General features: G+C 47.4%; 1 protein-coding gene across 1 annotated transcript; it reads left to right on the forward strand.

Annotated features, from left to right (window-relative positions):
• The first annotated feature begins 12,323 nt into the window (after positions 1–12,323).
• LOC119368692 lies at positions 12,324–13,441 on the forward strand. The gene is made up of 3 exons (XM_037633875.1): positions 12,324–12,478; positions 12,570–12,623; positions 12,767–13,441. The coding sequence occupies exon 3, from the start codon at positions 12,820–12,822 to the stop codon at positions 13,348–13,350; it is 531 nt and encodes a 176-aa protein (XP_037489772.1). The 5' UTR covers positions 12,324–12,478; positions 12,570–12,623; positions 12,767–12,819; the 3' UTR covers positions 13,351–13,441.
• Positions 13,442–13,663: the final 222 nt, after the last annotated feature.

The raw sequence follows: 13,663 nt of genomic DNA on the forward strand, positions 1-13,663 counted from the left end.
AGATTCGATGAAAAGGGTCCTTATGAAGGGTAAATAGCAATTGGCATATCACGTTGTGGTTTGCGTAGGTAAGAAACGTTCTTGCTAGAAACCCATAGCAGCCACGTAAAACATGCAAACAACAATTAGAGGACGTCTAACTTGTTTTTGCAGGGTATGCTATGTGATGTGATATGGCCAAAAGAATGTGATGTATGAGATTGATCATGTTCTTGTAATAGGAATCACGACTTGCATGTCGATGAGTATGACAACCGGCAGGAGCCATAGGAGTTGTCTTAATTTATTGTATGACATGCGTGTCATTGAACAACGCCATGTAATTACTTTACTTTATTGCTAAACCGTTAGCCATAGTAGTAGAAGTAATAGTTGGCGAGACAACTTCATGGAGACACGATGATGGAGATCATGATGATGGAGATCATGGTGTCATGCCGGTGACGATGATGATCATGGAGCTCCGAAGATGGAGATCAAAAGGAGCAAAATGATATTGGCCATATCATGTCACTTTTTGATTGCATGTGATGTTTATCATGTTTATGCATCTTATTTTCTTAGAACGACGGTAGTAAATAAGATGATCCCTCATAATAATTTCAAGAAAGTGTTCCCCCTAACTGTGCACCATTGCAAAAGTTCGTTGTTTTGAAGCACCACGTGATGATCGGGTGTGATAGATTCTAACGTTCACATACAATGGGTGTAAGCCAGATTTACACACGCGAAACACTTAGGTTGACTTGACGAGCCTAGCATGTACAGACATGGCCTCGGAACACAAGAGACCGAAAGGTCGAACATGAGTCGTATAGTAGATACGATCAACATGAAGATGTTCACCGATGATGACTAGTCCGTCTCACGTGATGATCGGACACGGCCTAGTTGACTCGGATCATGTATCACTTAGATGACTAGAGGGATGTCTATCTGAGTGGGAGTTCATTAGATGAACTTAATTATCATGAACATAGTCAAAAGGTCTTTGCAAATTATATCGTAAGCTCGCGCTTTAGTTCTACTGTTTAGATATGTTCCTAGAGAAAATTTAGTTGAAAGTTAATAGTAGTAATTATGCGGACTGGGTCCATAAACTGAGGATTGTCCTCATTGCTGCGCAGAAGGCTTATGTCCTTAATGCACCGCTCGGTGTGCTGAACCTCGAGCGTCGTCTGTGGATGTTGCGAACATCTGACATACACGTTTTGATAGCTACATGATAGTTCATTGATGTTAAACGGTTTAGAATTGAGGCACCGAAGACGATTTCAAAACGTCGCGGAACATATGAGATGTTTCGAGGGCTGAAATTGGGATTTCAGGCTCGTGCCCACGTCAAGAGGTATAAGACCTCCGACGAGTTTCTTAGCCTGCAAACTAAGGGAGAAAAGCTCAATCGTTGAGCTTGTGCTCAGATTGTCTGAGTACAACAATCACTTGAATCGAGTGGGAGTTAATCTTCCAGATGAGATAGTGACGTTTCTCCAAAGTCATTGCCACCAAGCTGCTAGAGCTTCGTGATGAACTATAACATATCAGGGATAGATATGATGATCCTTGAAATATTCGCGATGTTATGACGCCGTGAAAGTAGAAATCAAGAAGAAGCATCAATTGTTGATGGTTAGTGAAACCACTAGTTTCAATAAGGGCAAGGGAAAGAAGGGATACCTCATGAAATGGCGAATCAGTTGCTGCTCTAGTAAAGAAACCCAAGGTTGAAGCCAAGCCCGAGACTAAGTGCTTCTATAATGAGGGGAACGGTCACTGAAGCAGAACTACCGTAGATACTTGGTAGATGAGAAGGCTGGCAAGGTCGATAGAAGTATATTGGATATACATTATATTAATGTGTACTTTACTAGTACTCCTAGTAGCACCAGGGTATTAAGATACCAATTCGGTTGCTAAGTGTTAGTAACTCCAAATAAAAGAGCTACGGAATAAACGGAGACTAGCTAAAGGTGAGATAACGATATGTGTTGGAAGTATTTCCAAGGTTGATGTGATCAAGCATCCCATTCTCCCTCTACCATCGATATTTGTGTTAAACCTAAGTAATTGTTATTTGGTGTTTGCGTTGAGTATAGACATGATTGGATTATGTTTATCGCAATATGGTTATTCATTTAAGGAGAATAATGGTTACTCTATTTATTCGAATGATACCTTCAATGGTCTTGCACCTAAAATGAATGGTTTAATGAATCTCGATCATAGTGATACACATGTTCATGCCAAAAGATATAAGATAGCAATGATAGTACCACATACTTGTGGCATTGCCATTTGAGTCATATTGGTATAAAACGCATGAAGAAGCTCCATGTTGATGGATCTTTGGACTCACTCGTTTTTGAAAAGATTGAGACATGCGAACCATGTCTATTGGTATATACGCATGAAGAAAATCCATGCAGATGGATCATTTGGACTCACCTGATTTTGAATCACTTGAGACATGCAAATCATACCACATGGACAAGATGACTGAAAGGCCTTGTTTTCAGTGAAATGGAACAAGAAAGCAACTTGTTGGAAATAATACATTTTGATGTGTGCAGTCCAATGAGTGCTGATGCACGCAGTGGATATCGTTATGTTCTTACTTCACAGATGATTTCAGTAGATGCCAAGTGTATTTACTTGATGAAACAAAAGTCTGAATTATTGAAAGGTTCAAGTAATTTCAGAGTGAAGTTGAAGATCATCGTGACAAAAGGATAAAATGTCTATGATATGATCATAGAGATGAATATCTGAGTTACGAGTTTGGCACACAATTAAGACATTGTGGAAATTGTTTCACAACAAATACCGCCTGGAACACCATAGTGTGATGGTGTGTCCGAACATCATACCCGCACCCTATTGGATATGGTGCATACCATGATGTCTCTTATCAAATTAACACTATCATTTATGGGTTAGGCATTAGAGACAACCGCATTCACTTTAATAGGGCACCACACAATTCCATTAAGATGACACTGTATGAACTATGGTTTAGAGAAACCTAAGCTGTCATTTCTTAAAAGGTTTCGGGCTGCAACGCTTATGTGAAAAAGTTTCAGGTTGATAAGCTCGAACCCAAAGCGGATAAATGCATCTTCATAGGACACCCAAAAATAGTTGGGTATACCTCCTGTCTCAGTTCCGGAAGCAAAAGTGATTGTTTCTAGAAACGGGTCCTTTCTCGAGGAAAAGTTTCTCTCGAAAGAATTGAGTGGGAGGATGGTGGAGACTTGATAAGGTTATTGAACCATCACTTCAACTAGTGTGTAGCAGGGCACAGGAAGTTGTTCCTGTGGCGCCTACACCAATTGAAGTAGAAGCTTATGATAGTGATCATGAAACTTCGGATCAAGTCACTACCAAACCTCGTAGGTCGACAAGGATGTGTACTACTTCAGAGTGGTACGGTAATCCTGTCTTGGAGGTCATGTTGCTAGACAATAATGAACCTACGAGCCATGGAGAAGCGATGGTGGGCCCAGATTCCGATAAATGGCTCGAGGCCATAAAATCCGAGAGAGGATCCATGTATGAAAACAAAGTGTAGACTTTGGAAGAACTACTCGATGGTCGTAAGGCTATTGAGTACAGATGGATTATAAAAGGAAGACGGACAATGATGGTAAGTGTCACTATTAAGAAAGCTCGACTTGTCGCTAAGATGTTTTCCGACAAGTTCAAGGAGTTGACTATGATGAGACTTTCTCACTCGTAGCGATGCTAAGAGTCTGTTGGAATTATATTAGCAGTTACTGCATTATTTATGAAATCTTGCAGATAGGATGAAAAAACATTGTTTCCTCGACAATTTTCTTGAGGAAAGGTTGTATGTGATACAACCAGAAGGTTTTGTCAATCCTGAAAGATGCTAACAAGTATGCAAAGCTCCAGCAATCCTTCTAAGGATTGGAGTAAGCATCTCGGAATTGGAATATACACTTTGATGAAGATGATCAAAGATTTTGGGTTTATACAAAGTTTATGGAAACTTGTATTTCCAAAGAAGTGAGTGGGAGCACTATAGAATTTCTGATGAGTATATGTTGTTAACATATTGTTGATCACAAATGCTGTAGAATTTCTGTAAAGCATATAGGGTTGTTTGAAAGGTGTTTTTCAATAAAAACCTAGATTAAGCTACTTGAACATTGAGCATCAAGATCTATAAGGATAGATCAAAAAACGCTTAATAGTACTTTCAAATGAATACATACCGTGACAAGATTTTGAAGGAGTTCAAAATAGATCGGCAAAGAAGGAGTTCAAAATAGATCGGCAAAGAAGGAGTTCTTGGTTGTGTTATGAGGTATGAATATTGAGTAAGACTCAACACATGACCACAGCAGAATAGAGAGAGAGGACGAAGGTCGTCCCCTATGCTTCAGACGTAGGCTCTACAGTATGCTATGCTGTGTACCGCACCTAAAGTGTGCCTTGCCATGAGTCAGTCAAGGGGTACAAGAGTGATCCAGGAATGAATCACAGGACAGCGGTCAAACTTATCCTTAGTAACTAGTGGACTAAGGAATTTTCTCTATTATGGAGGTGGTAAAAGAGTTTGTTGTAAAGGGTTACGCCGATGCAAGCTTTGACACTAATCCGGATTATTCTGAGTAGTAGACCGGATTCGTATAGTAGAACAGTTATTTGGAATAGCTCCAAATAGAGCGTGGTAGCTGCATCTAGGAGCTGACATAGAGATTTGCAAAACACACATGGATCTGAAAGGTTCAGATCCGTTGACTAAGAACCTCTCTCACAAGCGAGATATGATCAAACCCCATGGGTGTTGATTCATTACAATCACATAGTGATGTGAACTAGATTATTGACTCTAGTGCAAGTGGGAGACTATTGGAAATATGCCCTAGAGGCAATAATAAAATGGTTATTATTATATTTCCTTTTTTATGATAATTGTTTATTATCCATGCTAGAATTGTATTGATAGGAAACTCAAATACATGTGTGGATACATAGACAACACCATGTCCCTAGTAAGCCTCTAGTTGACTAGCTCGTTGATCAATAGATGGTTACGGTTTCCTGACCATGGACATTGGATGTCGTTGATAACGGGATCACATCATTAGGAGAATGATGTGATGGACAAGACCTAATCCTAAGCCTAGCACAAGATCATGTAGTTCGTATGCTAAAGCTTTCCTAAATGTCAAGTATCTTTTCCTTAGACCATGAGATTGTGCAACTCCCGGATACCGTAGGAATGCTTTGGGTGTACCAAACGTCACAACGTAACTGAGGGGCTATAAAGGTGCACTACGGGTATCTCCAAAAGTGTCTGTTGGGTTGGCATGAATCGAGACTGGGATATGTCACTCCGTGTGACGGAGAGGTATCTCTGGGCCAACTCGATAGGACATCATCATAATGTGCACAATGTGATCAAGGAGTTGATCGCGGGATGATGTGTTACGGAACGAGTAAAGAGACTTGCCGGTAACGAGATTGAACAAGGTATCGGGATACCGACGATCGGATCTAGGGCAAGTATCATACCAGTAGACAAAGGGAATTGTATATGGGATTGATTGAATCCTTGACATCGTGGTTCATCCGATGAGATCATCGTGGAACATGTGGGAGCCAACATGGGTATCCAGATCCCGCTGTTGGTTATTGGCCGGAGAGTTGTCTCGGTCATGTCTGCATGGTTCCTGAACCCGTAGGGTCTACACACTTAAGGTTCGATGACGCTAGGGTTATAAAGGAAGTTTCTATGTGGTTACCGAATGTTGTTCGGAGTTCCGGATGAGATCACGGACGTCACGAGGAGTTCCGGAATGGTCCGGAGGTAAAGATTTATATATGGGAAGTCCAGTTTCAGTCACCGGAATAGTTTCGGGGGTTATCAGTATTGTACCGGGACCACCGAAAGGTGTCCGGGGGTCCACCAGGTGGGGCCACCTGCCCCGGGGGACTTAATGGGCTGAATATGGGAGGGAACCAGCCCATAGTGGGCTGGTGCGCCCCTCCCCAAGGGCCCAAGGCGCCTAGGGTTAAAAACCCTAGGGGAGGGGGGCGCCTGCACCTTGCTTGGGGGGCAAGTCTCCCCCTCCTGGCCGCCGCCCCTTCCCTCTAGATGGGATCTGGAGGGGGCCGTCCCCCTCTCCCCTTCCCCTATATATAGTGGAGGTTTTGGGGCTTCCCAACACATGAGTAATTCTCTCCAAGGCGCAACCCTACCTCTCTCCCTCCTCGTCTCTCGCAGTGCTTGGCGAAGCCCTGCTGGAGTGCCACGCTCCTCCATCACCACCACGCCGTTGTGCAGCTGCTGGACGGAGTCTTCCCCAACCTCTCCCTCTCTCCTTGCTGGATCAAGGCGTGGGAGACATCACCAGGCCACGTGTGTTGAACGCGGAGGCGCCGTTGTTCGGCGCTTAGATCGGAATCAACCGCGATCTGAATCGCTACGAGTACGACTCCTTCATCCGCGTTCTTGTAACGCTTCCGCTTAGCGATCTACAAGGGTATGTAGATGCACTCCCCTTTCCCTCGTTGCTACATTACTCCATAGATTGATCTTGGTGATGCATAGAAATTTTTTGAATTTCTGCTACGTTCCCCAACAGTTCATGTTCTCAGACTGCCCTTTGTTGCTTCTTCTTGATGTTAATTTTGTCTCTGTTGAATGTACATACTGTGTGCCTATGGCTGTTTCAAAAGCCCCTTCATGTTGAAAGAAATCAAATGCTCTCGATGCATGCTTGTTTTAATTTCCTCTCTTTTTCACTGTCGTTGGAATAACCGTGTGTCTCGTGAGCAAGTTTTTGAAAGTTTGTTATGGAGGCCCAAAATAGAAATGAACTATGAAATGATTGAGCCCCAAAAATGAAATGTACAGTAGGCCACGTCCTAGAAAATAAAGAAGGCTGAATTCTTGGGCTTGGCCCATGTAGCTAACAGAAAAACAATAATAATTGGGCTTGGCCCGTAAAGACGACAGAACTGGACCGGGCTGATTCTTGTGCCACATCTGCTTGCCACGTTGGATGCCTACGTGTCCTGGGGAGGTTGCTAGTGACCAAAACAAAACAGTAGGCATATTTTGGTCGTAAACGTCTACGAACTTCTCACAGAGAAGGTCATTAATTTCAGTTTACGACTGCCAGCTTTTGACCATCTGTTTTTGTCACAAAAAGGTCACAAATGGAAAATAATGACCATTCAGTGACCAATAGTCAAGGTCACAAGTTGACATATTTCTTGTAGTGTCGGAGCAGCTCCGTGACCCCGCCTACGCTTCGACTCTCCCGCTTGGGAGCAGTGGTTCGCCTTTGAGCACGAGGAGCCCAGGAGGCGTGACATCGGCGATGTGCGGCATGGCTCCCCGCCACCGCCCCTCGTCATGCGCGACGAGGACCAGGAGGAGGAGGACGCCTACCAGGCATCGCTGGCGGCAGTCCTCCGCGAAAGCGAGGAAGAGGGGCGGTGCAAGGAGGAGGAGGAGGGGAAAGCGTACCAGGCACGCATGGCGGAGGCCATGGCACTCTCCGTGGCCAGCGACTGCGTCGTGTTGCCGTTGAGGACGTCGTCCCCCGTCAAGGCCGAGCCAAAGCCGACCCCCATCGAGCGCTACACATCGATAGGGCGAGGACGTGAATGTGTTAGCATGCCACCAATCTGGATGGGGGCTACGTCAGTGCAGGAGGAGGCCTACCTCGAGCAGTGGCGACAACGAAGGTTGGCTGAGGAATGCCGGGAGGGCGAGTACCTCGAGATCCTGGAGCGCAACGCGGAGGAGGAGCACCGCGAGGCGGCGGAGGAGGAGCACTTTGCCCGCGTTGGGCCAGCCCAGCTGGTGGTGGTACAGCCTGCGGCGGACAATGTCGCCTGAGCCTGATCGACGATGTTCCCTTGGGCTGGCCCGACGCCGACGCTCATTGACCTTACTGTTGGGGATATGACTACTAGGTGTAAACCGTCCAGGAGAGGGGCCAGATTACACTCACAAGGAGTCTTGTATAAGAGCCCATAAACATGAAGGATATGGCGCTTTAACTATGGAGGCTTAGAAGCCCAGAGCCCAATGGCGGATTAGGGCCCATAGTAGTAAACCGCCATAGATGTATAACTTGTATTGTAAGTTAGGGAAAGGAAGAAACCGAGCCGGACACTTGTATGGGCCGGCCTCGGGATTCTGTAGACCGGCCAGGGCGTCAACCTATGTATATAAAGGGACGACCCAACAGCGGTTCAGGGACAAGAAACAACAAGTCGAGAGATAGGTAAAGCAGATTCGCTCCCTGCTCATCGATAGAAATCAATCCCAGAAGAACCGGATCGTAGGCTTTTACCTTCACCGCAAGGGATCGAACCAGTATAAACTCCCCGTGTCCTTTGTCCGATTTAACCCCTTTTTGCTAATCTTGTTGCGATGGCTCCACGACTAAGTCCTCTCGCTAGGACATCTGACGTGTTAATTCCACGACTGTTGGCGCCCACCGTGGGGCTATCGCACGATGGTTTCAAGTTCTTAAAGGGCAATTTTGAAGGACTCAAGGGATACGTAGTCGGCCAGATGACCAAGAGTCGTCACGGCAAGCTCTACATCGACGACGCAGGATGGGGCCCCGAGGCCGGCTCAATTGAGTACGGGTATCGGGCCCCCTTTGGCGGAATTCACGTTTTCATCGGCAAGATCGGCGAACCGGGCCTTGAGCCGAACATCTCCACCGACCTCATCGAGACGGCTCAGCGTGCAAGTCCTGCCTGGGTTCAGCCTGCCAAGAAGCGTGCGTTCATAGGATTCATTCATGGTGCAGGATCCGAACCGATATCCGACAGTGAGACAGCTGTTTATTCAGATGGTGAGTCATCCACTGGCGAAACCGAGTCGCTGTACCAGATGCAAGTTGGCCGGTTTGAGGGGTATTCCGATGGCGACAGCATTCTGGGCCCTTTTGAACCACTGAACCGGGTTGCAATCTTCATGGCCGATACACAGCCAACATTGCAAAATTCAACTGCAACAGCAATGATTTCCGAATCGGCAGCCGGGGCAGGAGGCCCCGCGCGCCGGCCGGCTCAAGTTCTTTCCGGTTTGTTGGACGCCTTGATGACGTTGTTGACCACTACAGTTACCCCGGAGACTCAAGATCGGCATAACGCGGAGGTCACAAAGCTGCGGTATCAGATAACTCAGGCCAAGGAGGACTTGGCAGCTGAGGAAACCAGGATGGCTGATGAACGGGCCGCTTTAGATGCCTAGTCACAGCGGATTCAGGCAAAGAATTACCTACTCATGCTGGATCAGAACGCTTCGAACGAGGTGTTGAGGAGGAGGCATCGGTCTCGTCTACCACCAGTTTATGAGCCAATGAATCTTTTCAACACGCCAGGAGCAGGACCCAGTAACTTGGCAGCAGTAAACCGGATTGAAGCGCCTGGGTCCGGAGGGCCGGATCAGCCACGGATGATGGACCCGCCTCGACGCACAGATAATCCGCCGTAGTACATACCACCCCCGTCGGGTCATTTCTCCACCCCTTTGGATAATATGATTGCTGCGGCGTCTCGGTTGGCAGCTATTCCGATGGAGGGAGAATCTCCGACGGCGGTTGAGACGCGGCGGGCCATGGATCTTCTTCAAACCGCCATGGTGCAACAACATGCTTATTCATATAGTCGGGACAGGATACATTCAACCCCCCGTCCGAGCAAGAGTTACAACAGGCACATTGACGAACCGGCTGTGTCAAGTAGTGCGCGGCACCGTGACGCCCCTCGAGGGCCTAATCCGGCGCGCGGTGATATGAATGCTCAGGATGTAGTAAACAATGGAAGAGCACGATGAGAGGCAGAGTTAGTGGCGCAGTTGGCAGCACAGTACCAGAATCATCAAACCGCTCCGGTTCAACCAGCGGCATCAGTTGAACGTGGTTTGGCTTTTAGCTCTTGGGGAGTGCCGTGCCTCACCCCGGCTCTGCGTAATGTGCGGCTGCCCAAGGATTTCAAGGGTCCGTGTAAGGTGCCTAATTATACCGCTGATCAACCCCCTGAGGCGTGGGTTGAAAGTTATGAGATGGCAATGGAGATGCTGGATGTGGATGAAGCGGCGTGTGCAAAATACTTCACCATGATGTTAGACGGGACGGCTCGCACCTAGCTAAAGAGCCTGCCTATTAATTCAATCAGTTCATGGGACGAGTTAAAGGCCCGGTTTATAGCGAACTTCAAGGATACATGCAAACAACCCATGTCCATTGTGGATCTGGATGCTTATGTTCAAGGAGAGAACGAATCAACAACTCATTGGGTGGGCCGCCTGCATTCGTCGGACCGCATCAATGCTGATACGGCGATCGTAACATTGGAGGGTAATTGCCGATTTAAATCGCTGAAGATGAAGTTGGGACGGCTCAAGCGCCACTGCAACGATATGGGAACACTCATGGCAGCTCTGGTTAAGTATGCTGATTCTTATAATACCAAGGATCCCGATTCTGACGAAGAGAAGCCGGAGAAGGGAAAGAAGAATGCCGGTACAAAAGGACAGCATAACCAGGCGAGCCACGGGAACAATGGTAAGCGTAAAGCGGACAATTCGGATTTTGTGGCTAACACCAACGTGCATGGCAATGCGCAGCGCCGTAAAGGTAAACCGCCCCAGCGTGGTGGAGGCATGAATCTGGAGCGCCTGTTAAACCAGCCCTGCCCAAAGCACGGGACGAAGGAGGTTCCGGCCACGCACCTCTGGAAAGATTGTTTCATTATGAGGGAATTCAAAAACTCTGATCTATTCCGGTATGATCAGGGTCCATCTGGCGGTTCAGGTCGAGGGTCTCACGGGCCGGGTTATGGTGGAGGCGGTTCAAACTCAGGATTTCAGGGTAATCAGGGTAACCACAACAACCAAGGTGGTCAAAACCAGCAGAACAATCAGGGGAATCAGCAGCAATCGGGTTATCAGAGTCACCCAAAGCAGTTGAATGGTGGGAAGTATCATGTTTTTACCACTAGCTTGTGCAAGCGCGATCAGAAGCTTCACAAGAGGGCAGTCAACACTGTTGACCCGGCAGTACCCCGTTACTTACGTTGGTCTGAGCAGCCCATCGTGTGGAGCAGAGAAGATCATCCGCCCCGGGTTGATAATCCGGGTCATCTGGCTTTAGTGGTGGCACCTCAGGTGAAGGGTTATAAGTTCACCAAGGTACTCATGGATGGAGGGAGCAGCATCAACATTCTGTATTATGAAACCTTCCGTCGCATGGGATTGACAGATAAGAATCTTAAACCGTCAAACACTGTTTTTCACGGTGTGGTACTAGGTAAATCAGCATATCCGGTTGGCAAGATAGCTTTGGAGGTTGTATTTGGTGATGAGCGTGATTCCAGGTCAGAAACCTTGACCTTTGAGGTGGTGAAAATCCAGAGCCCGTATCACGCCCTGTTTGGACGGCCGGCCTACCCAAAATTCATGGCAAGGTTCTATTATGTTTATTTGCAGCTCAAAATGTCGGGTCATAAGGGAATCATCACAGTGCACGGGAGTCGTAAGATCGCTTTGGACTGTGAAGAGGGGGATGTGGCCTATGCTGAATCGGTTTGCGCAGCGGAAGAGTTGAAGTTCTACAAGGGTAATGTTGATCCGGCAGATATGACTCCTCTGACGGCGAAGATGAGGACACCTAGGGCAGCGCGCCCCCTCGTAGTTTAGTTTTATTTAATGTTTTACTTAATGTAAAAGTGGACTCGTGGACTCTCGCCCGCTTTTGTGGCTGACATTAATGTTTAATTACCGTTTTTATTTTTCAAAAATGTTGCCGGCAATGTTTTTTTTCACGCGAGCACAAAAATGGGTCGGGCCAGTGTTGGGCGCAAGCGCCGACCCAAACGCAAAAGCGGACATGGGTGTCCGCCGGGCCGACCTAAACGGACAAAATCGCCGTCCATTTGGGTCGGCGCGTTGGAGTTACTCTAAGAAAAAAAGTTCATCGATTGAAGAATCAAACACCATCCTAGTCCTAGGGGAAAAAACCTACCTATTAGAATCCTCCAAATTCCTTTGCAAATCCTTTGTATCAAAGTGGCCCTAAATTGGAGGATGGGCAACACCAAATCTGAATCCTACACTCCCTCCAAAACAAACGCCCACCCGCCGCCTGATGGCTTCTGGATTTTGGCACAGCTGTTTACACATGAAAAGCAAGCAGCCTTTCACCGGAGCAGTTGCTCGAAGTGGCTACCAGAAAAAGCAGTCCTCTCTGAACCCCTGTACTCCTGTAGCTGTACAGCAAAAAAGCCTTTCTCCTCTCTGGAGACCAGTTTGACCAGGAAGACGAGAGCCCCTCCCCGCTTGTCCTTGACCAACCCAAACACAGGACCCGTGTCTCTCACAGGGAGCGGCCAAGAGTAGCAAGGCGCATCCTTGTTGCAAGAACCAAGAAGGCAGGGAGGCGGACAGAGAGCTGCTCAGCCGCGTGGGTGTTGCTTGGTAAATCTCCTTCCTTTTCTTGTGTTTTTCGAGGATCTGAGGAGCTCGTTTCCTTCCAATCTTCTCACCCTATTGCGGCTCCTTTCTTCAGAGAAATGCTCCGGCGCTAAGAAGAAAGACAAGTGCCTCAGCCCTCGATTGCTTGGTGATTTTTCTTGCACCTTCTCTTTCTCTTGTTTCTTGAAGAGATCTGCCTTGTTTCCTTTCCATCCTCACACCCAAATGCGTCTCCTTTGCTTTAAGAAGAAAGACTAGTACGTACTGAGGGGAAAAAGCTCCTTTCTGCAGAGATTTCTCCTTCTTTCCCGAATCCCGACGTTTCCTGCGCCGAAAGAGCGAGGATGGCCAGCGACGAGGAGACCAGCCGCGTGGTTCGCGCACTCGTGGAGAAGCACCTCGAGTCCGTGGTGAGCCCGAGGGCCTTCAAGGAGCCCTCCGAACCACAGCTGGGAGACGAGGGGAACCAGGACAGCGGCGAGGAGCTCATGGGAGAGGAGGGGGAGGAGGAGGAGAGCAGCGCCCCCCAAAAAGAGGCCCTGACGCCGGTGTGCTATGGCACCGGAAGCATCATCCACTCCTGCGACCGATTCGCCCTGGTGTTCTCCGTCGCCCACACCTTCGCCCCGTTCCGTTCGAGGCAACCTGGGGCGCTGGTCGACGAGGACACCACGCTCCTCGTCGAGTTCTCGGATGGGCAGATCCGTCCCGGCCATTTTCGAGCCATAGGATGGAGCCATGACATGTCACTCATCATGGTGCTCACCAACACAAGGTACCGGCCAGTCAAATTCATCCACCACAGCTGCCCTGCCATGGGGTTCTCCGCTCATGAACGGGGGCGCGTGTGTACACCATCTGCACCTACACTATAAGAGGACATGATTGTGTGTGTGTGTGTGTGTGTGTGTGTGTGTTTAGCTCACACCAAAACATATGTTATCTTGAAAGTTTGCTCACATGTAGTGTACACCTCTAAATAATTGTGTATTATTTATGTTTTCTTAGAACTTAAAAATATGGTTTTCAAAAATTTCAATGTTTTTATGTAGATAGTATTTGCATTATACCAGCTCATGTCAATGTTGATGCGAGAAAAAAAACGTTAGTGTATAAAGTTTCTGGTCTGTTTGCATGGGTAAACTTTCAGAGGCTAGGGATGATACTTCAGTACTGAAACCAGTATGC

Source organism: Triticum dicoccoides, chromosome 2B (genome assembly GCF_002162155.2).
Source record: "Triticum dicoccoides isolate Atlit2015 ecotype Zavitan chromosome 2B, WEW_v2.0, whole genome shotgun sequence".
In the NCBI taxonomy this organism is placed as follows: domain Eukaryota; kingdom Viridiplantae; phylum Streptophyta; class Magnoliopsida; order Poales; family Poaceae; genus Triticum; species Triticum dicoccoides.

Bases quoted from the DNA above. Each gene is read 5' to 3' on its own strand.
- LOC119368692 (XM_037633875.1), top strand. From the start codon at position 12,820: ATGGCCAGCGACGAGGAGACCAGCCGCGTGGTTCGCGCACTCGTGGAG.